This window comes from Cotesia typhae, unplaced genomic scaffold (assembly GCF_013202065.1).
Source record: "Cotesia typhae breed Kobodo isofemale line unplaced genomic scaffold, CoteBio_Ctyphae contig_81, whole genome shotgun sequence".
Taxonomy (NCBI): domain Eukaryota; kingdom Metazoa; phylum Arthropoda; class Insecta; order Hymenoptera; family Braconidae; genus Cotesia; species Cotesia typhae.
In genome coordinates this window covers 201,484-228,026 of record NW_027423768.1, presented here as the reverse complement: position 1 = coordinate 228,026, position 26,543 = coordinate 201,484, and the positions used below count along the sequence as shown (strand labels likewise).

Here is a 26,543-nt window from a genome sequence, read left to right as displayed (position 1 = left end):
TACGCTCAGGCCTGATCAGGCCTGTCCATGCCTGACCAGACCTATCCATGCCTGCTCATGTCTGTTCATGTCTAAAGTGTTAAATACGTTCAGGCCTGTCCATGCCTGATCAGACCTCTCCATGCCTGTTCATGTCTGAAGTGTTAAATACGCTCAGGCCTGTTCATACCTGTTCATGTCTATTCATGTCTGACCATGCCTGTTTATGACTGTTCCTCTCTGACTATAGTCAGAGATATGATAAAAATTTTTCTTTGACGAAAAAAATTTTTTGGTCATCACAAAAAGTGCAAAATTATTTTTAACATTACGTTTATTTAAATAATTTTGTAATAAAAAATTTATTACATTTTCTATGGGATGTTATGGTCTGCTCTGCTCCTGCCTAATATGAAAATCATTACTTATTATATTATTTAAATAAATGTGATATTATAATGAGATTCGGTTACATAAATAAATTAGGACTATCAAAATATATTATAAAACCAATTTTAACATTATATTTATCATAAACTTATTCGATACTCTATGTACTTCATAGAATTGTTACATCTAATATAGCAGCACAGCAGGCGGGAAATTCAAGGCAAACGGATAACACCAGAGTTAAACAGCATTGAGCATGGTTGGTAGTTGGATGGTTGACCGCTGGTGTTACATCCTTACAATAATATGTAATTATTTTTTTTTTTATTTTATTTTATTATAGAGAATTGCGTACGACTCTATCAAGTACTACAACCATAAAATTAAGCAAAATAATTAATTAAAAATAGTAATGGGTTTTCAGACCTGACCATGTCTGATCAGGCCTGATCAGGTCAATTCATGCCTGATCAGGCATGGTCATTTTTCATGTCTGATCAGGGCTGAAGACTCATGCCTGTTCATGTCTGATCAGGTCTGATCATTTTTTCCCGGGATACTAGAAAATGTATTACATGTTTCAATATATGACGAAAAAAAAACATTTGAACTTCAAGAATTAATTGATTCATCATTTGGATATTGGTTTACTAATTTAAAATTATGTGAAAATTGTAAAGAAGTCAAAGAAACGCTAACAAAAACTTCATTAAATTCCTTGCAACAGATATTAGTTGTGAAATTACATGTGTCTATCAAAGGAAAAAATAAATTAATAAATAGGAAAAAAGGGTTCATAAAATCGGTACCGAAAGCAAAAATAACATTATGTAATACAAACTATTCTGTTGTAAGTGGTATATTTAACTCTTCAAAAGATGGTAATTCTGAAATTCATCATGTTGCGATGATTAAACATAATTTAAATTGGATCCAAATTGATGATGAGACTGTACAATCAGTAAGATGGCCTGCAAATTCTAAAAATGCTTACGTATTTTTCTTACAAAAGAAGTAAATTGAAACTTGAGGTATACATCGCATCTTAATACTAAAAATATATCACCCTATCTTAAACTTTCCGAAAAATTAAATAAAATAACTACTACCAATAACTTATTGTAAATGGAAAAAAATTATTTTTAAATAAAAAAAAAAAAAAACAAAACTTAAATGAAAACAAACAACAAACAAAAATTGAAAAAATTATAAGACTAAATAAAAAAAAATAACATATTAACAACATTTAATGACGGTAATTAAAAAATAAAAAATAGACTCATTTTTGTAACGTTGAAAAAATTTTGAGCATAGAAATCCCAGGTCTGCTTTCAAATAGCTTATTTCGCTTTATAGCTCGCTCACAACGATATTTTAATGAAAAATTTTAATGAAAACAAACAAAGAAATAAAAATTGAAAAAATTATAATACTAAAAAAAAAAAAAAGTGTGTGTGTACTTATGTACGCACGTTAGAAGTTATACTTTTTCGACGGAACAAGATAAAAATCTTTCTAAATATTTCACCTATCGCGTTATCCTACGTTTGTAGAAAAACCGACACTAATAATAGAAAAAAGTATTGAATACATTAAAAGTTTAATTATAACGCATTGTCTAGTTAAATAAAGTTTATTTAAACGTCATAAAAAAATTATTTCTACATAATCAAAATCTGGAAATCGGTTGACCGTGCAGAACAATCCTGCTGAGTTCGCATTTCAAGTACTTCAAAATATGTCTTTCGATTAATATTTGAGCATTTCAAGCTTAAAGCACAATTTTTCACATTTTGAGCACTTGGAGCTCCAAGCGTATTTGTTAAACAACTGTCACTTTTGAATGAGTCGTTCGATTTTGTTCGATGTTAAAAATAATAGTGACACTAATATTTATCATTATCATTGTTATTATGAAAATAATTAATGTTATTATTAAAAAATTAATATGTATTAGAGTATTAAATCTCAATTAATAACTTTTTTAATTCAAAAAGATGTTAAATTTTTTACTATATGTATATAAAAAATGTAAAATCCCCATTGATAAGATAATTGATCGATTGAAACCGAGAAGTTTACACGCATCAGTCACGTTAAGTTTTTTAAACCTCCTAGAACAATGAAAAAATCAAAATTTTAATTATTTTATTAGGAATTGATTTTCAAAATTAACGAACACACAGCTTTTTATATGACGATAGCGTTGCCTGCATGAATTTATTTATTTATGAATTTTTAATTTTGCGCGGGAAGAGTACGAACTTTAAATTAAAAATGTAAAAATATTTTATGAGTAAACAATTTCTAGAACAAACTATCAAACAACTTTGTATGCGTATTTTTTTAAACATATCATCCTTATAAAACTTGATTTATCAACGAGACTAAATACATAGCAGACTAAATATTGTTTGAGATTTACTATCTTCCGGCAAGCCAGCAGTTCAAGATCTGGCGAATGACATTGGACAGTGTACACTTTCTATGATTTTGTGGTCTTTGCCTATAGGTGGCATTGTTATTCAATCGGGTGGGTTTTAAATGATTGTAATCTTTAGGCCATAGATATCGTAATTATGCGTATGATGCATTGTGTCCTTTATTGACAACAATGTCATAATAACAATAACAATGATAATAATAATTATAAGAATGAAATTCATAATATTGGTAATAATAGATTATATCATTGTTATAACTAAAATAATTAGTGTTATGATTAAATTAATTTTTAAAATTAATAAACACACAGCCTTTGATATGACGATAGCGTTGCCTGCATGAATTTATTTATTTATGAATTTTTAATTTTGCGCGGGAAAAGTTCGAACTTTTAATTAAAAATGTGAAAATATTTTATGAGTAAAAATTTCTAGAACAAACTATCGAACAACTTTGTATGCATATTTTTTTAAACACATCATCTTTATAAAACTTGATTTATCAACGAGACTAAATACATAGCAGACTAAATATTGTTTGAGATTTACTATCTTCCGGCAATCCAGCAGTTTAAGATCTGGCGAATGACATTGGACAGTGTACACATTCTATGATTTCGTGGTCTTTGCCTATAGGTGGCATTGTTATACAATCGGGTGGGTTTTAAATGATTGAAATCTTTAGGCCATAGGTATCGTAATTATGCGTATGATGCATTGTGTCCTTTATTGACAACGATGTCATAATAACAATAACAATGATAATAATTATAAGAATGAAATTAATTATATTGGTAATGAAAAATTGATGTTAAAAGTATCATTATCATTATCATTATTTACTATTACCAACATAATTATTGTTATTGTTAAATTAATGTGTATTAGAGTATAAAATCTGGATTATGAACTTTTTTAATTCAAAAAATGTTAAACTTTAACTATAAATACATGAAAAATGTAAAGTCCCTATTAATAAGCTCGTTAATTGATATAAACCGAGGAGTTTACACGGATCGCTAACTTTAAGTTTTTAATGCTACTAGCTAATATGAAAGAAACAAAATTTCAATTTTTTTCTTAGGATTTGATTTTCAAAATTAACGAAAAAATAACCTTTTATATGACAATAGCTTTACCTGCATGAATTAGTTTATTCACATGTTTCTAATTTTGCGCGGGAAGAGTTCAATTTTAAAATTAAGAATGTAATAAGAGGTGAGCAAAAAAGTGCACTTAACAAAAAGATATGAAATCCGAACAAAAACAGTTTCACTGTAAAAATAGCGCCAAGTCCACGTTCATAAAACTCGTCTCAATAACGTCTGCACTTTACAAAAAAAAATAAGACTTGTTTCAATAATTTTCATTCTCTACAAAAAAAGTTAAATACAAAAAATACCAAGAAACCGTCATAATGTTAAAAAATTGAAGAAAAATTTGTTGAAAATTTAAAAATTAAGAAAAATTTTTTTATCGTACTTGGCGCGCGTCATTGAGTACCCCAAATTTTTTCAGGATAAATGAACATCCTTTTAATGTTTGAAGATTTATAAGTAAGTCAGCCTATAAGATGCATAAATGTAATTAATAAAATATTATTTCATAATACGTTTAACAAAAGTTAGGTACAATCAACATAGCATATGTATGTTATTTGAAATTTCTAAGTTCTCCGCACATCGTTGATGATTTAAATAAAACGCCCTCTCTTGTTCGGTTATACAATCTACTTACAAGTGAATACGTCTGCATACGGTGACTCTGTAGTAGAGTCACTGCGAAAATTGAGTTGACTAAAAAATGATACAAATGACCGACTAAATTGAGAAAACGCGGTGTGATTGCCAACTAAAATGTGTTAATTACAATTTAACAATTAAACGAAGCAATATCAAGTTTCTTTATTAAAGCTTAATGACAGAACTGAAAAAATTAAATACAAAAATTTTACGTAATTTCAGATATCTTCACCACACTACCATATTGACAGTTATTTTCACTAAAAATCTGAAAAAAATTCTAGAAACGGATTTTATCACTGAAACTGATATTAATCCAGTAAGCAGTGTTTTTAATTAATTGAGTATACTCCACCAATGTGAATCTATAAATATAACAATGTATAAAATCATATATCATATAATTAGAGCTGATAAGATATATATAGAACTGTACATAATTACATTACATAAATTCAAGCGAAATCGTTTTTTCTCGGGTTAAAATTCTTCCGAAAAAATTTGGGGTACTCAATGACGCGCGCCAAGTACGATAAAAAAATTTTTTCTTAATTTTTAAATTTTCAACAAATTTTTCTTCAATTTTTTTAACATTATGACGGTTTCTTGGTATTTTTTTGTATTTAACTTTTTTTTGTAGAGAATGAAAATTATTGAAACAAGTCTTATTTTTTTTTTGTAAAGTGCAGACGTTATTGAGACGAGTTTTATGAACGTGGACTTGGCGCTATTTTTTACAGTGAAACTGTTTTTGTTCGGATTATTATAACTATCACAAAAGCAAACTTTATACCGAAAAAAGATATTTTCTTTTCGTTTTTGTCCATAACTAACTGGAAAATAATAGTATAAACTTTAGGACAAAGAACGAAAATTTTTTTTGTAGAGTCGTGTAATTATATTAATTATCAAATTGTTATATCAATTTTTTATTATTAATATGTATTAAGAGTATTAAAGTACTTTTTCTTTGTTAAAGTAATTTTTAAATATTTACAATTTTCAAATTTTCATGTACAAAACAATGATAATTCAGTAATAGCAATGCAATTCAACTTATAAAAGAATGCAATTTTTCATCAATATTTCTTTATGACGTTATTACGTAAAATTATAATCCGTAAATCGATTTTACAGACAAGCAATTTTTTTTAAAACGATTCAGGCTTCAGTTGAAGAAAAATATTTACCCAACCTAAAAAAAGTTTATTGTTACGATTTATAACCTGAATAGATTTCTAAAATGATAATAATAATTTTTCAATTTATCTGATTATATTTTCTATTATAGGAATTTAATTATTTACATTTGAATAAACGTAACAAGAAATTTTAAATAAAATATTATGAATGTAAAAGATAACATATATCTGAGATAATTCAAAATCAATCGAGCGTGATTTGTGCATCCACACGATAAAAAAGTAAGACGTGGAAAGTCGAGAAAAATTTATTACGAACTAGTGAATAAAAATTTAATAGTAACAATATTGATAATAAACATAATGACAGAAAAAGTTATAAGTAACAAGAACCGTGTCGATATATAGAATCGCGAAGAAAAATTCAATTGTCTGCTATGATATGAAGTCTGTAGGATAACCACCACTCGAAATAGTTATACGTCAGCTGTGGATGATGTGAGATACCAAAAACTACCACCTCAGGCCAGCGGAGTCCTCTTCGATCCTCTAAAAATAGAGACAATCATTTTACAATTCTCTCTTGTATCTTGTCAAAACTTTAAATTGAGACACTTTTTTTTTTTTTTCAGAAAAAAAGGATCTCCAGCGTATGCAGTAGTAACAGTTACTATCGTATTTCCTACAGATAAGTATAAACGCGAACAATTATTTGGATTCAATGATTTTCTAGGTAGTATTAATATGACTCGTAAAAAATTTTGGTAATTATTTACAAGTGCCCGATGAAAAAAGTTTTTGTCTAATTATATATGATTATATATGTCCATATATATGATTATATATATCCATATATATGATTATATATAATCATATATGAAGTTATATATAATCATGCATGATTATATACGATGTCATATAAAATTATATATGACCCCATACATAATTAGATCTGATCATACCTGGCTGTTATAAGCCCATATATAAGTCTATATATGATCAGATCTGATTATATATAAGTCCATATATAATTAGATCTGATCAGATCCATTTATATATAAGTCTATATATAGTTAGATCTTATACCTGGCTGTTATAACCCCATACATAATCATATATAAGTCTATATATGATCAGATCTAATTATACATGAGTTTATATATAATTAGATATAATCATACCTGGCTGTTGTAACCCCATATATAATCATATATAAGTCTATATATCATCAGATCTGATTATATATGAGTCTATATATAATTAGATATGATCATATCTGGCTGTTATAACTCAATATATAATCATATATAAGTCTACATGTGATCAGATCTGATAATATATAGGTCTATATATAATTGGATCTGATCAGACTTGCGTAGTCAGATGTTATCAAAATTTTTTCTTTGAAAAAAAAGAGTTTTTTTTTGGTCTTTACAAAAAGTGCAAAATGATGTTTACCATTACGTTTAAATCATTCTGAAATAAAAAATTTGTTACATTTCCTATGGAATGTTTAGGTCTGCTCTACTACTTATGCATGATTATATATGATTAGACAAAATCTTTTTTCATCGGGTGGGGTCAACGCCTATGGGCTATGTTATAAATATTTATGTCATAAGGCCGTGAAGTGGCGGTTTTCTGACAGCGACGATATTTCGATATGAGTTTAAGGTTTACGGCGGGAAGGTTCGAAACGGGCGTAATTTTAACGTCCGAGGCGTAGCCGAGGAGGGAAATTTACGCTCGTTTTCGAACATTCGCGTCACAATCATGAAAGCGAATATAAAAAAAAAGTCGTTGTCAAAATCGCCACTTAACGGACCAATGCCATACAATATTTTTGGAACTAAGTTCCTTACGGCAGGCTTGGAGGAGATAGGGATTTTGCTGGGGGACCTAACTGAAAAAAATGTGATAGTAAAACCGTAAGAAAAAAAGCGTGGAAAAAAAACAGTTGAAGGAGCCGTGCGCAGGCGCTGCAGTTGTATACATAGCGAGTAGTGTATAATATCTTATCTTTTTCACTCTTTCTTTTCGTTCTCTCATTTCTTCTCTCTCCATTAGCACTCCACCCCGCTAATGCATAGTATATCGCGTGCTTAGAGGTAAAAAGGCTTATAGCTAAGGGTTAATAGGGATTTGTGGTGAAATGGCGTATAAAAAAATTTTTTTTCCATTCGTTTTAAAATTGTTTGAAACGTAAAAATCTGTGAAAAAAAAAGTTGATATCCTAAAGCTGAAAGGCCGTATCTCAAGATATACGCCCTTTCAGCTTTAAGAAAAGTACTACTTAAAGGTAAAAGGGCGCATAAAAAAATTGTAGTTTTGATAACAAATGTTAAATAATAGTTTCACAAGACGAGTTATGCAAATAACAGCACCATTTACAAAGTTTAACATCCCTGGTTAAAAATATTGATTGAAAAGGATTGAAAATGATGAAATTAGAATACTTTTGAATAATTTCAATTCTTTTTCATGTATATATAGATATACAGTTCATATAGGGTGACTGATTCCCAATACTTTTCAATCAATATTTTTAATCAGGGATAAACAAATAGAAAATAAATCAATCAAAAACAAATTACGTAAAAATTAAGTAATAAAAAAAAATCACAATGACAAATAACATTCAAATATTTTGAAATTTCCCGCTTTTTTTTAAGCATTGTAATATTTTAAAATTATAACATTTGAATATTTTAAACTTTTTAATTTTTCTTCAAACATTATAATTTCATGATAATTGTTCATGTCTTTAAATTTTATAATAACTATTTCTTAAAATAAAAGGCGAGAAAATAATCACGCGTACTTTATTGTTTTTTGCATATATTTTCTTTTGTAACTTTATAAAATTGTACAGTTAAGGTTTTACGCCGGTATTACCACAGAAAGTTTTTTTTCACATTTTTAAACTACAACTATGTTCCTTTGTAAACCGGGCCGAAAAAAAATTATATGCCCTTTCACCTTTAGATCACCAAAATTTTGAATTCTCAAAAGTAAAAGTGCGTATAATTGAAGAAATACGCCCTTCTACCTTTCAAATTTTTTTTTTTTCAATTTTAAGTTAATTAGAATGTGTCTACTACTTAATTGGCAATAAAAAAAATTATGTGGTGTCGTCGGACACCAGGTAGGAACGAAGTTCCTTTGGCTAATGTAGAATCGACACAATTTGCAAAAAAAAATCGTGTTCAATTATAAGTAGGTTTTCTTGATTTTTTTCTCTTAAATTTTGCTGATTAGTTTTTATTTAAGTACAGGCAAATATTTAAGAAATTCACTATTTTAGGAAATAATAAAATAAATGACGTAAAATAAAAAAAAATCGTAATTCAAATTATCAACTAAAATAACAAAATATGTCTCTTTATTTTTTTTTTTGACAACATAAAATTACATAGAAATATATATTCATGTATTCATGAGTATGTCGCGTGCCTAAAGGTAAAACGGCTTATAACAATTTATGCGCCTTTTTACCTTTGCAAAGGTAAAAGGGAGCATATTTTTAACTTCCCGCTAAGAAAATTGAAAATTTTCCAAAATCGGGAAGTTATTGGTTTCACCCCGTTTTTCGAAAATCGAGTTCTCATCAGATCTTGACGTTTTGAGGTCCTAGGAAGCTTCCCTGAATGTTTTCGCGATGATGTCCGTGTGTATGTGTGTGTATGCGCGCGCGTGTGTGTGTGTGTGTGTGTGTGTGTGTGTGTGTGTGTCTGACCCTTCTATAACTTTTGAACGGCTTGACCGATTTCATCGCGATTGGTGCCATTCGAAAGGGCTTGGCCAAACTTAGATTTCCTGAAAATTTGCACCGATTCGGAACAGTCGATTTTGAGAAATTGTAAAAAAACTACAAAAAAAAACTTTTTGTGTTGTGGTTTTTTTGGAATAATTTTTAAACGGCTTTACCGATCAATTCTAAAAACTAATCAGCTCTTAACATCAAAAAACTGCGTCGAATGCCGCCAACCGCATGAAAATCGGTTGATCCATTCAAAAGTTATTGCGATTTGAAAATTCCAAAAATAGTGATTTATTAAACTCCTATCAAACTTTTGAGCTCGGAGAGCTCAAAACTACACGAAAATCAGATTTTTTAGCTCTAAAAGCTCAAAAACATAATAAGTGCAATATCGAGCGCTTAATTACGAAGGTAGTGGGAAGTTGCAGGGGTGGCCGTCAGGGTCAACCGTTTTCCTAATTTTTCTTTTATTGCCAATTAAGTAGTAGACACATTCTACACTTAAAATTGAAAAAAAAAATTTGAAAGGTAAAAGGGCGTATTTCTTCAATTATACGCTCTTTTACTTTTGAGAATTCAAAATTTTGGTGATCTAAAGGTGAAAGGGCGTATAATTTTTTTTCGGCTCGGTTTACAAAGGAACATATTTGTAGTTTAAAAATGTGAAAAAAACTTTCTGTGGTAGTACCGGCGTAAAACCTTAACTGTACAATTTTATAAAGTTACAAAAGAAAATATATGCAAAAAACAATAAAGTACGCGTGATTATTTTCTCGCCTTTTATTTTAAGAAATAGTTATTATAAAATTTAAAGACATGAACAATTATCACGAAATTATAATGTTTGAAGAAAAACAAGAAATTTTAAAATGTTCAAATGTTATAATTTTAAAATATTACAGTGCTTAAAAAAAAAAGCGGGAAATTTCAAAATATTTGAATGTTATCTGTCATTGTGATTTTTTTTATTACTTAATTTTTACGTAATTTGTTTTTGATTGATTTATTTTTTATTTGTTTATGTTAAACTTTGTAAATGGTGCTTTTATTTGAGCATAACTCGTCTTGTGAAACTATTATTTAACATTTGTTATCAAAACTACAATTTTTTTATGCGCCCTTTTACCTTTAAGTAGTACTTTTCTTAAAGCTGAAAGGGCGTATATCTTGAGATACGGCCTTTCAGCTTTAGGATACCAACTTTTTTTTTCACAGATTTTTACGTTTCAGACAATTTTAAAACGAATGGAAAAAAAAATTTTTTTATACGCCATTTTACCACAAATCCCTATTAACCCTTAGCTATAAGCCTTTTTACCTCTAAGCACGCGATATACTATGCATTAGCGGGGTGGAGTGCTAATGGAGAGAGAAGAAATGAGAGAACGAAAAGAAAGAGTGAAAAAGATAAGATATTATACACTACTCGCTATGTATACAACTGCAGCGCCTGCGCACGGCTCCTTCAACTGTTTTTTTTCCACGCTTTTTTTCTTACGGTTTTACTATCACATTTTTTTCAGTTAGGTCCCCCAGCAAAATCCCTATCTCCTCCAAGCCTGCCGTAAGGAGCTTCGTTCCGAAAAGCTATCGAAATATTTATTTTTTTCCTTTTACGACATTTTTTATCATAAATGCGCCGTAAAACCAAGCAGAATCAAAATAAATTAAAAAATGTTAATTTTTCACTTAGTTATGGCCCAAAATGGGGTTAACTCCACTTGTAAATAATAAACAAATTTTTAGGCTGTGATAAATCTTTTTTTTTTAATTTTGTTTTTCTAATTACGTTTCAAACTAATTTTGGAATCAAATAAAATAAAGTGTCTGAATAAGAACGTACGACTAACTAGTGCTAAAACTTTAGCTTAAATTTCTCGATTCAAAAGATTTTTCAAAAAGTGATGAACAAAATTAGAAAAATGGTAGACCCTGAAGGCCATCCGTGCAACTTCCCGCTAATTCCATACCTAGGTGCATCAAACTGCACTAATGACGTTTTTGAGCTCTTCAAGCTAAGAAGTCTTATCAAAGTTCGATGAAATACAATTTTTATAATTTTCAAACTGTTACAATTTTTGAATAAATCAACCGATTTCCTCGCGGTTGGTGGCGATCGATGTAGTTTTTTAAGCTCTATAAAAAATTTAGAACAAAAAAATTGATCTGATGATAAATTTCTAAGTTATTACAAAAAAACACTTTTTTCTATTTTTTTCGACAGCGATATCTCACGAAAAACAACTTTTTTTTCACTTTTTTTGCATTTTCTCGAAATCTACCGATCCGAATTGATTCCAACTCACAGTAAATCTAAGTTTGGCGAAGCCCTTTCGAATGCCACCAACCGCGATGAAATCGGTCAAGCCGTTCAAAAGATAAAAGGGTTACATACATACATACATACATACATACATACATACATACATATACATATACATATAGAACACACACACACACAGACATCATCGCGAAAACATTCAGGGAAGCTTCCTAGGACCTCAAAACGTCAAGATCTGATGAGAACTCGATTTTCAAAAAACGGGGTGAAACCAATAACTTCCCGATTTTTGAAAATTTTAAATTTTCTTAGCGGGAAGTTAAAAATAAAATTTTTTAAAATACATTTACTACGGCTTACTTTTGAAAGTGATTGAGAAATAATATTAAACATATTATGATTATTCAGCTTCTGTCGGAGGGGCAGCAGGACTCTTTTTGGGGGCATCCGTCATATCCTTCATAGAAATTTTGTATTTCGCTACATTACGTTTATGTTGGTATAAACAAAAATTTAATAAAAATAATAAAACAGAATCGGTCACATGGTTCAATAAAATTAAATAGTCAAACATTCAAAATATAATAATAATTATTATTATTGATAATATTTACAAGTTAAATAATAAGTTACTCTAAATATTCTTGTGACGACTATACACAAATATTTTATTTACAATTAATTATTGTTGAATATAATGGTCATTGGTAATACTTTGTAAAGATGTCACAATATCACCAATGGGAGATGTTAATTCAGTTTCGGCTGTAGAGAAGCATTTAATGAAAGCCTCTTTTTGAGATTTATTTGATAACTGCAAAATATTTATAACAAACATGAAATGATTAAAATAGTAGAAAGTCAAATGTATTCCTGCGCGGAAAAAAGTAAACTGTAATAAATAATAGTCGATTTATAATAAGTAATGATCAACTGCTAAAAATTACCATTTTAAACAGTAAAATCGTGATTTTAAAAATCACTTTATAATATTTATCATTTAAATGCTACAATGTATTCTTTACATGGAAGAAAATACTACACCGAAAGAAAAATTTCTTTAATTACTGGAAAACAAAATTATTGGCTCAAGAAAATTTTCGGGTGCCTGAAGGAAGACCGAAGTTGTGTTGGCCGAAGTAAAAATTTTTCTCGAAATTCTATTCTTGGTGGAAGTAACTTTTTCTTAGTTCAAATTATCATAGATACTTGATATAATAAATTTTTATATTTAATCAAGATTTTTAGATACTTTAAGGAAGCAGCACCACTGACTTCAGCTGAGAAAAAAATTTTCTCACCTTGAGAAAATTTTTCTCTTGAATATTTCATGCCCATTTTATATTATTTTAACGTGCAATTATACTTATTGAATAAAAAAAAATGATTCAATATTATTTGATCATCCCATTTGACATGTCAGTCAATAAAAATATTAATGAAAATTTACTATCAAGATATTTAATTTTTTGAAGCAACAGAGAAATTTTCTCAAGGCCAGAAAATTTACTTCTGTCAAGAACAAAATTTTTTGGAGCAAGAAGCTGAATTTTCTCAAAACAAGAAAATTTTCTTGACAAATAAATTTTCTTGGATCAAGATACGTACTTGATAAAGCAAGAGAATTCATTTGTTGAAATAAGTGAAATTTCTTGTGTCAAAAAAAATTTTTTTTCGCTCAAGAAAGTAATGAGGAAGAAAAATATTTTCTTAGCCCAAGTGAACCTTTTTTTTTGTGTATTTCAAACAGTAACATTCGCTATGTGAATCTCGAAAATGTTAAAGAATAATAATTAAGAATTTTGACTTTGACATTTATCGTAGCTAAAAAATTATCGCATGATATGTAAAAAAGTATAAAATACAGTCACTAAAGTTCTTATATAAGTAACGTCAATATTTACAAAGTAAAATGGTAAATTTTAAACGCAATGCTAAAAATAAAACTATAATTATTGACTTGTATGGACTGGTAAAAAATATATTTTAAGAGTAGAATTTTTACTGTTTCAAATGTTAAATTCTCCCAAAGTGAGACCGCCTTCTCCTTATCTGAGTTCCCCTTCTCCTCATAGTATGGACCATATATTTAAACGGCAATTTTTACTGCTTGAAACTGTAATTTTTTTAAGATGAGGGAATCGTTATTTACTATAGTAACAACTAGTAATCACTTATTTTCGATATTAAATTATAAATTATGGCTTTTACACTTTCTACATTAAGTTCTGTAATATTTACATTTTTGTCACCCCGATAACCGCTTTACTGTTTTAAACTATAAAAATTAACCGGAATCCGAGTGAATTTTACAGTTTACTTTTTTCCGTGTGTATATTTTTATTTCGGTATTTAAGTAGTTGTATCACGCAAACTGTAATGTTCCAATTTTATTAGAATTTCAACTATCTCTTACTCAATTTTACCTATTAATAATTTTGAATACGTATTTTTCTCATGTATAAAATAAAATTTCGAAAAAAATGCTTCGCTCTTCGATAGATAATCAAATTATCTATCGAAGTGCGAAGCGCTTTTTTTGAAAATGTTAGCATAGATTATTTTCTAAAATTTTTCTTTGTTTAGAAGAAATTCACGAACTTCCAATAGCTGGGACCGGCTCTTAAGAAAAACTGCAGTAATTATTTAGACGTAGGATAATTTGATAGAACTAACCAAATTAGATCCGAAATTGTGTAAATTCGAAATATTGATCCATCGAAAAAAATTTTTTTTGAAATTATTTTGTTATTGATATAAAATATAAAAAAGGTAAAAATATTGAAAAATTATCGCATCACCTATAAACCTTGTCAAAACTTACAAATTGTTCAAAAATTCATAAAAAATGTTTCAATCACAATGTCATAATGTGAATTTCTCTCAAACAATGAAAATTATTAAAAAAAAGTCTCTGCTCCTTGATAGATTATTTAATTATCTACTTTCTATCAGTTGTTTTTAAGAAATTTTTATTTATTTAATAAGAATTCATGAATCTGCAATAGCTTTGCTTTTGCGAGTGTGACAAAGATAGTACGGTGTCTCTCAATGAGTGCAAGGAGAGAAAAAGATAGGATTCATTTTTAAAAAAAAATAATATGGTACTCTACAAATTGATGTATGAAATGTTTAAATAAAAAAAGATACCAAGAATGTATTTTTTTAACTTAAACATTTTAAAATGCAATCGACAAACTTATAGTCTGATATTTTTCCAATTATATTTATAAATCTACTGTAACAAAGAATAAAATGAAGAAAAAAAAATTAAATAAGTTAATTTTTCAATTTTTTACGCTCAAAGAATCTTAAAGTCTCTTATCTAAACAATTATCAAATTTGAAAAAAATTCTAAGAAAATTAATTTGCAAGTAAAACTATCTATTAAAAAATAATTTTTATCTGAGTTCAATTATAACTACCTTTTGAAAAAAATCCAATGAAGAAATAAATAATATTTGTTTGTCTTCACACTCATATTTACCTCTTCTTGACTGTACATAAGGAAATCTAAAAAGGTTATTCAAGAAAATATTTATTTATGTCGTAAAGACTACGAATAATTATGGTATACTTCTACTTATCCTTAAAAATTATTTTTTTTTGTATGATTTATGATGTCAAGCATCAGAGAGTGCTTTACGATCGAAAAATTTATTTTGCCTCGATTTCTCAGCTATTTAACTAATTACACGGTTGGTAATCCACGTAGTCTAATTAATTTACGCGTAATTCGATATATAGTTTAATGGAGATTAATTCTGTTACTGGTAAAAATCAATTTAACATAATAGAACCAGAAAAAAATATCAAAATAGTTGAAAGAAAATTCCTGTCAGTCAACTTAAATTTCCGTTTGAAATACGATAACTTGCGTAAAAATTCACGAATTCGATTAGTTTTTTTTTTTTTTTTTTTTTATTAGCTTGACATTCTCTTTGCGAAGATTACCATTGAAGATGGTCGTCTTATTTAATGTTGTTTAATTGTTATTAACGAAAAACTAAAATCAATGAAAAAAATACACTTAGTGCGGATGATCAGTTTAAAACACCGCACGATATTTAAAATGAAAAAATAAAAAAGAAGAAATTGTATTTAAAAGTAATAAAAAAAATATACATATAGAAAACAAACAAAAAATAATAAATTGAAAAAGTAATATTTAAATAAAATAAAAAAAAATGTATTTTCAGAACATTAATTATTTTTTTTTTATCGATCGAATGAGCATTATGAGTTGCGCACTTTTTGATTTTCCAAACTTTATTAAAGGATACAAAGCTCTGAGCCATGGATTTATCGAGGCACTAATAAAAAAACAAGATAAGCACCAAGTGAATGTAAGTGCTGGCAAGCTCTGAATAAAATTTGGTAAGCTAAATATTAACCAATCCTGAAAGAACGTGAGTTGATCAACATTGCTTGCAACTCGTTCACATATCTGAATTAAAAAAAATTTTGTTTTATTAAAATTATTGAAAGATTAATAAACTAGATACTTAATATGTAATCTTACCTTAAAAACAATTTTTACAATCAATTTTTGATGAGGTTGCTGAGGAGATAAAAATTCACTTATTACTTTGGTCAAAATTTCAAAAGGTGGAAAAAAATCTTCAAGAATTTCTGTTAAAACAGAACCAAGAATTTTAACTTCGCTTAAATAACCTCGTTTTATTCTGTCAAATATAGCTGATGTTTTTTCTATTGTCATCATGAGAGCTTCAGGATTAATGTTTAGAAGTGATTGTTCCTTAGTTGAAGCAGTTGTTTCATTAATACGATCTGCTACTTCAACATACATGCACGTTATCAGCAGTTTAAGAGCTGGTATTATAAAAAAAACATTAGGTTGTTTTAATCTTTCTAAAGATAATTTTACTATTTGTTCAGATTCTCGTATTGTAACATTTTTTGTGGCAATTAGCCTTTCAAAGCCCTGAATGAGAGTTCTATGGAGAGCGACAGAAATAGTCGATGAACTAGTTAATGTAGATGCTAATTCTAATACTGCAAATATTTCCGTATCTGATGATGTAGTTTCTTTAATGTGTTCGTGAAGAAAATATATCAATGCCCACAGTATTTGTTGGTGCTGCTCACATTGATTCAGAGTTATATCGTTAGACTGTTTAACATCTACATAATTTTGAATATAGCTGACAGCTATTGGATGAATCATGTTAATTGTTTCTTCACAATTAGCTTCAACTGCACTTTGTAATAAATACAAAATTCCGTGAAGAGTTGCTACTTGACAAGGAAAATACTTTGATTTTAATCCTTGATCAATAACTTGTTTAACTTTTTCTAAGCTCTCAATATCTAACGGTATCAAAACAGCAGCAGCTTTACAAATAGCAAATGTCAATGAATGATGCAAAATTTCATCGTCAATGAGATGAATCTGTTCCATTTCCCAGCAACTGTCAAACATCCATTGAAATTGATTTCTTTCAACAAAAAGCTCTGAAATAGCTATGATACTCTTCACCACTTCATTCAATAATCGAGGAAAAGTATTTGCATATGTCGTCATCCAGCGACTGTAAAATTCAATTAAAAATCTTACACATGAATCCAAGTCAAGATAATTGCAAGCAAGTGACTGATTCCGTTTGTCTTTTAATTTGAGAACTGATGCTGAAAGCTTATCTTCGTGAAGCGAGCACAAAGACCACAAATATTGAACTGAAAGTTGACTGTAGAAAAAATAATCGTATCCACTATTCGCTTTATCTCGCTCAATATTTCCTCGTTCAAATAAATGTTCAGAATCAAGAGATTTTGTTATACCTTTAAATAAATCAGTATTCATACTAAATTTGTTCATATTTTCATATTGAGATGAAATGAGATTTTGAATTATATATAATCTTTTTGATGCTGTTTTTTTGAGAGATAGTGGTCGGTCTCGAGTATGATGCATTACACTACAATTTATTGGATATCCTGGATATGGAAGCATCAGTGTCTGTATTAATAATCTAGTGATTCCTTGAACAGCAAGTATTATAGCATCAATATTTCCTTCATCGTCTATCCCGTTAAATATTTTATTTTCACTGGATGATGAACTTAAAATGCTTAGCAGAGCCATCCAGATTTCTTCAAACTGATGACGAGATGTCCATCCAAGCAATGTAATCCGATAAACAAATTGCCCCAATACATTTAAATCTTGTAAGAAATTTGATTCTGAAGTGGAAAGCAATAAAGGAAAATGACACATGGTAGTACCTGATCCTTCAATGTGCCATCCATGTTTCCATACCAGTGGGGGCGTTAGGACAAATGAATTAACTAATTCTTGACGGCTCATTATTACAACAAGTCTGATTATAGAGTTTATGCTGAAACTAGGAATAATCTGTACTTTATTTTCAAAATGTCCTTTTTTTACCCAAATAATAAGACTAGCCATTTGAAGACAAGCACGAGCATATCCATTTGTAAGCTCATTTTTTAAGGCTGCTGTTAAACTGCTATCATCTACTTTTGGCAAAAATTCTTGTTTACTTAAATAATTACTTGAGTTGGATAAATTTTTCGGTAAATGCCAAAACTCTACAAATTTCATAAGAATATTAATAGCAGAACAAACCCAAGTGTAGTGATTCTCATCTCCAAAAATTTGGCAAACTTCCCGGTTTTGAAGTATTTCAATAGAACAATTTAAACAAAGATCTAAATAATGAGGTTTGAAATTATTAACAGAATCATTATTGATATGAATCATCCAGTACATGACTTCTAAACATAGTGTAGAAAATTTAGCAAGCTCTTCATTAAACTTTAAATCAGTAGACAAAATATCTTGATCGTTGAGTTGTCGAATAGATTTCATAATTATTGTCACAGCGGGAATAATTATAAATAACTTTTCACGATAAGCTTGATCTTCTATTAAAACTTTAAATCTTATTGCATATTGTACTTCTCGATCATCTGTAACACTACCCTGTATATTTGAATTATTTTCTATTAATTTATTTATACACTGCATATGACTAGATAAACATTGCTTTGCAGATAGATAAAGTGGTGATAAACATTTAGAATACGATTGGTCCTCATATCTTGGCTCGGAAAAATTATTATTACTCTTTGAAAAAACAATCCTATTTATGTAATTTTTTAAAGTTATTTGTACTCCAAGTTTTATGCATTCTTTTAAAATTTTTAAATTAAATTCTTTTGACATTATAATTTCATCACAACATTCGCGGTTAAGACTGCTTAATAATTCAGCACATTCAGTAAATTCTACTGGCTGACTAGCTTGGTTACATTTAAATCTCACTTGTGAAGTGAACCATTGCTCATCTAATTGAATATTCTTCAAAGTTTGTAAGTCAAAATGTTGATGGTGATCCTTGATTATTGGAGGAATATCGTAAAATTTGATAACTAGCTTATTAATATAATCAACTAGTGTTGAATACTTTCGAGTCAATTTTTTAGTGTTGAAAATTTTAATTAAATTAGATAAATTTTCTCGTGATAATTGTTCAAAAACTTGATCAGAGTTGAAATCTAAAAGGATATTAATTTTCTTATATAATATTTTAGTAGCCATTTTCATAATAATTATACGAGAAGAAAAAATAAAGTTGGATATTAGAGTTAAAATTACTGCTCCGCTTTGACTTTCATGTGTGCAATCTAGCAATTGTAACAATTTTTTCATCAGCAATGGTTGAGAATGATCAAACTGCTTCTCAGAAATTTCTTGTACAAATATTTTACTAATTTTTTCATTTTTCAGTATTTCATTTGTGACAAAATTTATTGTCGGTGACTCATTTTCAAGATGTATTATATCTTCAGTATGATTCAATACTAACCACTGCAATGATTCGGTATCGTTCATATTATCACAAATATAATTACAGAATAATATGATTGTGCATTGACGTAATAATTTTGAATTAATTTTTACAATTTTTCCATTATTTGATCTTGAAATGCCATTATCTAAATCTTCTTCTTTGGAAAGTTTATTTTCTAAAAGCTTAGACCAAAAACTTAGTTCATTATATTTTAAAATGGCCATCATATGAATCCACTGTATCGCGACAAAAGGATTGTGTTTTGTTGAAATATCAAACATAAATTGATTCAATTGTTTCACCGGATGAATATTTTTAATTTTAACCATATCCATTGCCGTGTTTGTAATTTTGTTATAATTTCCAGATTCAAACAGATAAATACATAATTGGAGAAAGAAAACAAGCTCATGAAAAAACAACTATCTTGCGGTGATTTCATTAATTTATAGTAATACTCCACTGAATTTATAATCTGGTAAATTTTAGCAGCAGAAATTAATATAACTTTGAAAATAAATAACGTAAATATTTCTTCTGGAGATGGCGAATTAGATTTGATATTAATTGCATTGAATGAATCAACGAGATCAGTATAAATAGAAGGAAAATCAAAAAGATTTATATTATCAATAAAATCTTTCATGCATACTGTAAACTCGGATAGTCTTGTAAGAATATTTTCTTCTTTATTATACGATATAAGAGTAAAAAAAATGATGTTAATTCTTCCTAACCATCGTTCAAATTTAATTAAAGAATCTCCCTCTTCTGGTGGAGCCATAAAAAATATCTTCAAAAGAGAATCGACAGGTCTTAAAACAACTGGAGAAATCACTGAAAATAATTTGACAAGAGCAATCATCACACTTTCACATTCAACTTTTATAAGCCCAGATGATAAAGCTGGTAAAACTGCATCTATGATCATTCTTGACCATTTTTTCCATTTTTCTTCACCATTTTCATTATGTCGACATTTTTGAAGACATTGAGCTAAAAGTGACAGTATTTGATCATATTCTACCAGTCTTAGCATCATTGACATTAAATATTCTCGTGTCGTGTCTAATTCGGTATTATTTGTTGCGCTTGTCGAAAACTTAGAACGTCTTAAAAAAATATCTTCAACAATTGGAATGATTGCAGGAATGCAATGACTTACAGGAGGTTGACCACTAGCTAATAATCCATCACATAATTTTATTACTTCTCGAATTTCAATAACCATTTTTGTATGGAATTTTTCATAAGACAGATGAACGAAAAAAGTAAAAATTTTCGGCAATAAACAATCAACTTGCATAAGTTTTGATTCTTCAATAAAACTAAATTGGCTTAACACAAAATTAATGAAAGTCTTGTCAGTATCTAAAAGACAATAATTGACATGAAATTGAACTAATTGACTTAACAAACTTAAAACTTGACATTGACACGATACTGAGTTAGTAGTTGTGTATAAATTTAGAGATTTTATTACCATCGGTTCAAAGATGCGAATAAAAGTTGCAAAAAATGCTTTTTGATTGTTGGATTGAGTAAATGATTTAAATAATATGGCTAATTTATGACTTTGATCCTTTTGTTGATTTAATTTGGAGGTTGTTGATTTTTCTACATCATATTCATTATAATTGCAATTATTTCCGATTGACTTTATAAACTCCGTCATATATTTTAACGGCTTTTGAACACATCGTTCATGCAATCCTCTTCTGACATCTTCCGAATTACTTTTAGTGGTTTTATCTACGCTTTTAATATCGTCAAATTCACTCCATCTTACACTTAAATTCATTCCAAATAAACTTTTAAGCAGTTGTCGTACACATTGAATTGTCATTGTAACTGAAAGAGAAAGCGTACTTTCAAGACAACGAAGTATTTCTTCGGCAACTTTTCGAGTTTCATAGGTACTTGCTATTTCTAATATTTGAGATAATACTTCTAGCGATGCATTCAGTAGACCTAAATACATTTGACTTGCATCAGTGTCAATAGTCGAATTATAATTTAAATGTGCAGCTTGTAAAATCTCGTATAACTTGACGTAATGCGGAATTTCATAAAAAGAATTTTCAGATTCTTTTCCCGGTTTGAAAGAATTCATAGGACCTTTTTCACCCCGTTCTTTAGGTTTATGATCTGCTTGAGTTCCTAATTTTTTTCTAGGTGATATTGATTGTATATTCGGAAATGACACAAAATTTGATTTACTATGGGAAGATGGGATTTGAATATCATCAATGACATGAACATAAATTTTTATAAGCCTCATTATATGTTTAAATAAAAGTTCAAAATAGTTATTGATTTCCATATTATCAAATAAATTCCACAGTTTTGACGTGTTATCTAACGACTCCTTTTTTTCACTAATGTTGACAGTTTTTATTTGTTTTAATGATATTCCAGAAAGCAAATTACCTGCTAAAATGATCAAATTTTTGTGAGACGCTAAATCTAAACTCACTGGATCTGAAGTAAACAATGAAATAACAAGACTTAAAAGTTTAACGCTGATTGGCGATAGAGGATCATTCAGTAATAAAATATCCATATTAGTATCATTATTAATGTTTCGATTACTTGAATATAATATCGGATTGTTTTTTATACTCAAGCTTTTAGGTAATTTGCAGTCCCATGCACCTGAAAATAAAGTTGTAGAATATACTTGGCTCAACTTACACAATGTCTGAAAACAGCCATACGACAAATGTTTTGACGAGTGAGCAGGTAATTGTTCAATCAATAAACTAATTACAATGGACAGAGCATTTTCTACTTTTTTTCGATAATAAGGACTCCAACATTTATCCACGTAAAAAGAATAATAAGGTTCTACTAATCCATTAACAAAAAAATTATACTCTGCATTGTATGCCGGAATTCCTCTTTGATTGATTAAAATTAAACGATTCAAATACTGATGCTCAGTGAAGCATGAAGCTTTATGAATTACTTCATCATCAAATTGATTTTCATAACATGCCACTTCAACAAATTTTACAATAGCACTACTTGTTTCTTGCCGAACTCGAGGATCCTGATCACTCAACAATTTTATAAATGTATTTAAAACTTCTTCTTGGAATTTAGAATTTTTAGTAAGATAGTTGATTGAAATATAGGAAGTTCACTCAGCACTTGTACTAATTTCATTTTCACAAGAAAATATAAATTATCTGCCAAGGATAAAAGCCGCCAAATTAATGTAATTCCTTGAATGCTATCTTCAGACTCAAGAAGAGATGATAAACAAATGTTGAGAGCAACAAGTGATTGACGACATGTTATTGCAGATTCATCATCTAAAGCCTAAACAAATCAATTAATTTTTTAATATCAAAATAAATTCTGGTTGACGAAAAAAATAATTAATACCTTTGCGAAAATTTTAATTAAATATTCCAACTGATGAAATTTACATTCACGCATTTGTGAAAATTCAGCTTTAAACTCATTATATGAAATTTGATACTTGATGTAAATGGTATTCAAAAATATCCAATTATCATAGGAACATTTCCCCGCAATTGTGGATCACAATGTTCGGCATACAACAAAACATCTGAAATCATTTGGTCATCTTTTTCGTTTACATCTAGTTTTTTTTTCAAGTGTCATCAAAAATATATTTGGATAAAGTCCAACGATAGCACCAATACTTGTCAAAGCAAGTGATTTAACACTAACTCGAAACCGTTCATCAGGAACCAATTGACCTGGTGTTCCAGTCAGTAAAAAGGTTGATGACAAATAACGACAACAATATTTTAAAGGCACATCCGAATCATCAATAGATCCTATACTCAAATTTTTTTTTGTGTCATCAACGACATTCATAAAATTTGATTCATTAGATTCTAATATATTAATATCTTTTACATTCTTGATACTTTTTACACTAATTTCTTCATCAACTCTATCTGAAATTTAAATCAATTTTTATAAGTGAAATGGACAGTATCTCTGTAAAATAAAGATTAAACTTGTTATCTTCATTAGTAAAGACATTGTTAGGTATTAGTTATTTAGATTTAAAACTAATGGATAATAGATAATATAGACCTAGATCAGTAATTAATCCAAACAACTAATATATTCAAAAGTTTTCTACTGTTATTAAATTTACCGTCATTTGAAGGTAAAGTGATATTTTCGTCGACAGATACAATTTTACTATCATTTACGCCAATCCCATTACTTGATGTAACTATAGTAATTAATTCTTGATTGCTGGTGCGTAAAAGTTGAACTAAAGTTTCTAAACCAGCATTTACAACATTGTGATCTGAATGCCACTGTATAAACCGTAAACATAATTTATATATTTGTAGAAGACTATCACATTCATCATGATTAAAATCTGAATTTTCATTATATAAATTATCGATGTAGGGTAACATTATTCGAAGACAACCTAAAGATCCTACCACAAGATGAGAACTTTCTCCAACATTTGATATAGTTATCATTGAATCTGAAAAAGAATAATTTTATTGAAAAAAAAAAAAATAAATAAATAAATAAAATTTAAAAAAAATCTTACTACAACATAATAATAATTAAGTAGTTGCAATAATTTATATAATTACCTATAAGATAACGTATAACATAAAATAAAGATATTTTAGGTTTGTGACAATAAATACATGTACTTAAAATCATATTGGCTGCACATCGTCGAAAAAATGCTTGTGATGAAGATAAATTTGGATAAAAAGCTTTTAGTAAAGTCTAAAAAATTAATTATTTTATTTTATTGAATTATATAAATATTAAAAATTATTTTATGTTGTACATACCTTTACATCTCTATCTGACATAAATATTCCTAAACTTTTGAATATTGATGGCAAGGATTGAGATAACGTTTCCATTAATGACTCTTCAGTTCTTTGAGAAATATTTACAATACATGGAATTAGATTTGAAATATATGGTTTGCCTTTAGCAGGTCTTATTGTATGACTTAAATGTCCAAAATGATGTAAAGCTGCACGTAAAGAATGACAATTACCGTTTTTATGGATTTCATTGTAAAATTCAAACTGAATTTTTAAAATATTCCCATCAGATATTGACTAAAAATTAATTAATTTATTATTTAAATTTAAGTGCAAAAATACTAAATATTCTTTTAAAAAATATAAGAAATAAACTAATTACTCTTATTATTTTGTTGAGACATTCGTCAGTGACTGATCTAACATCTGCATCCATATCAGCACAAACATTTAATAAAGTTCTTACTGACATGCTAAGAATTTGTGAAAAATTACGAGCACTTCTGACGGATGCACAACTAATTCCATTAGCTATAGCTGAACAATAATTCATTTTTTCTTCCTTCCTGTAATCAAATATCAGTTTAATTATTGATTTAAAAATGTAAGTAAAATATTTTTTTGTTTTGATATAATTAGTTACCTCAATCGCATATCAGCATGTTCATCATCCAGGTGTGAATTAAGGCTTTCTATAGCCTTCATAACACTATTTAGACTAGCCATTTTTTGTATTTTTATAACGTTATTTTTGCTAAAATACTCAGATACAACTCATTTTGTTGTTGAACTAAAATAACAATTTATATCACCATCACTGATTATACATATAAATTGCTGCATCATAAGTAAACAACATTGATATTATTACAATAATTTTCTTTGATTAAAATAGTATCAACAACTCTTTTGAAACACTCAAAGTATTCATCAGTATCATAAAAAAATATTATTTTTTTACCTTCGACATCAATATCCTTAAACATCTACTATATTAACTAAAATTCAGCCAAATAATATTGTTTTCACAATTTAAATGTTCTTATTGATGTTACAACGGGTAATTTAATTTTTTTACCTCTACAAGATTTTGAGGCTAAAACATATAGATATAACAAAACATTGAATTTATGATGTCAAGTCTCCACTAGTAGCGCTGTCCTCAGTCAAAAATAATAAAAATTATCCACTCAAAAAATTATGACATATTCCTGAAACTCAAAATATTTATTTAAAACTACAAATCTTTTACTCTATATAATGGTTCTTAATAATAAGACTATAGAAATATATTTTGTAACAGCTATATTTAAGAAATCATCAACTATAATTTTTAATTTTTTTATTAACTCCATAAACTTTTTTTATAAAAGATAAAAGTAAATCAATAAACAAAGACTACTAAATCTATTACATTTATTTTATAATTCTCTAACCCATTTTCGTTACACAGAAAATTTTAAATCAACCGCCATTTTTTTCAGTTCCAACATCAACATGGTTGCTCGTCTTATGAAAATTCGCTATTAAGTTTCATGTTATGTCGCAATAACTATAATGCTTTGGATTGCATCTGGCAGGTGACACTACTTGTCAGATAAAACAGAATTTGAATATGTTAATTAGTTACATTTATAATTTAAATTTATATTTATATTTTATATAGATTTAAAATTTCTATTTGATTTAATTGCTATCCTATTGTTCTATCCTATATACTCAGGGAGGAAGCAATGCATGTTGTTATACCTCCATCTGGTGGATATTAATTTATTTTGTTGAAAGCCTTACGTTAATTCTTTCGCCCGGGAGTTATTAAAATACTCGGTTTCAGCACGGGAAAGGAAACTTAATTTAATATAAAATAAAATTCAAAACGATTTAATTTTTATAATTATCAGAACTATCTTGACTTTGTATTTATAATTGATTTAATTGGCTAAGCTTTAATATATATGATTTTAAGTTTATAAAAATAAGCTTTTCACCGGTTTGAGCTCTCGAGGAGAAGTGTCGTTAGTCGTTACATAGTTTTTCCTGTTTTTCCGATGAGCTTCAAACTCTATTCTTCTCCCACCATATCTCTCGTACATGCATCCCCTTGCGACTTTCAAATCATTCTGAAATCAGTCTGAAAAAATTCTGGAAACGTTATGGAATCATGATGGTTC

The 26,543-nt window shown here is 28.3% G+C and overlaps 1 protein-coding gene and 1 long non-coding RNA gene across 2 annotated transcripts; one reads left to right on the top strand and one right to left on the bottom strand.

Annotated features, from left to right (window-relative positions):
- The first annotated feature begins 4,364 nt into the window (after positions 1–4,364).
- On the top strand, positions 4,365–12,272 carry LOC141533063 (uncharacterized). Its single transcript, XR_012480169.1, has 3 exons — positions 4,365–4,874; positions 6,330–6,430; positions 12,147–12,272. It is a non-coding gene; the product is annotated as an uncharacterized LOC141533063 (long non-coding RNA).
- Positions 12,273–12,311: 39 nt separating this feature from the next.
- Htt (huntingtin) lies at positions 12,312–25,532 on the bottom strand. The gene is given in 14 exon segments (XM_074251730.1): positions 12,312–12,552; positions 15,164–15,251; positions 16,022–16,185; positions 16,261–20,000; positions 20,003–22,711; positions 22,714–22,900; positions 22,967–23,088; positions 23,091–23,184; positions 23,186–23,511; positions 23,718–24,065; positions 24,181–24,322; positions 24,391–24,669; positions 24,755–24,938; positions 25,016–25,532. Coding segments are annotated over 14 exon segments (8,598 nt in total). The 5' UTR covers positions 25,099–25,532; the 3' UTR covers positions 12,312–12,420.
- Between the last annotated feature and the right edge of the window lie 1,011 nt (positions 25,533–26,543).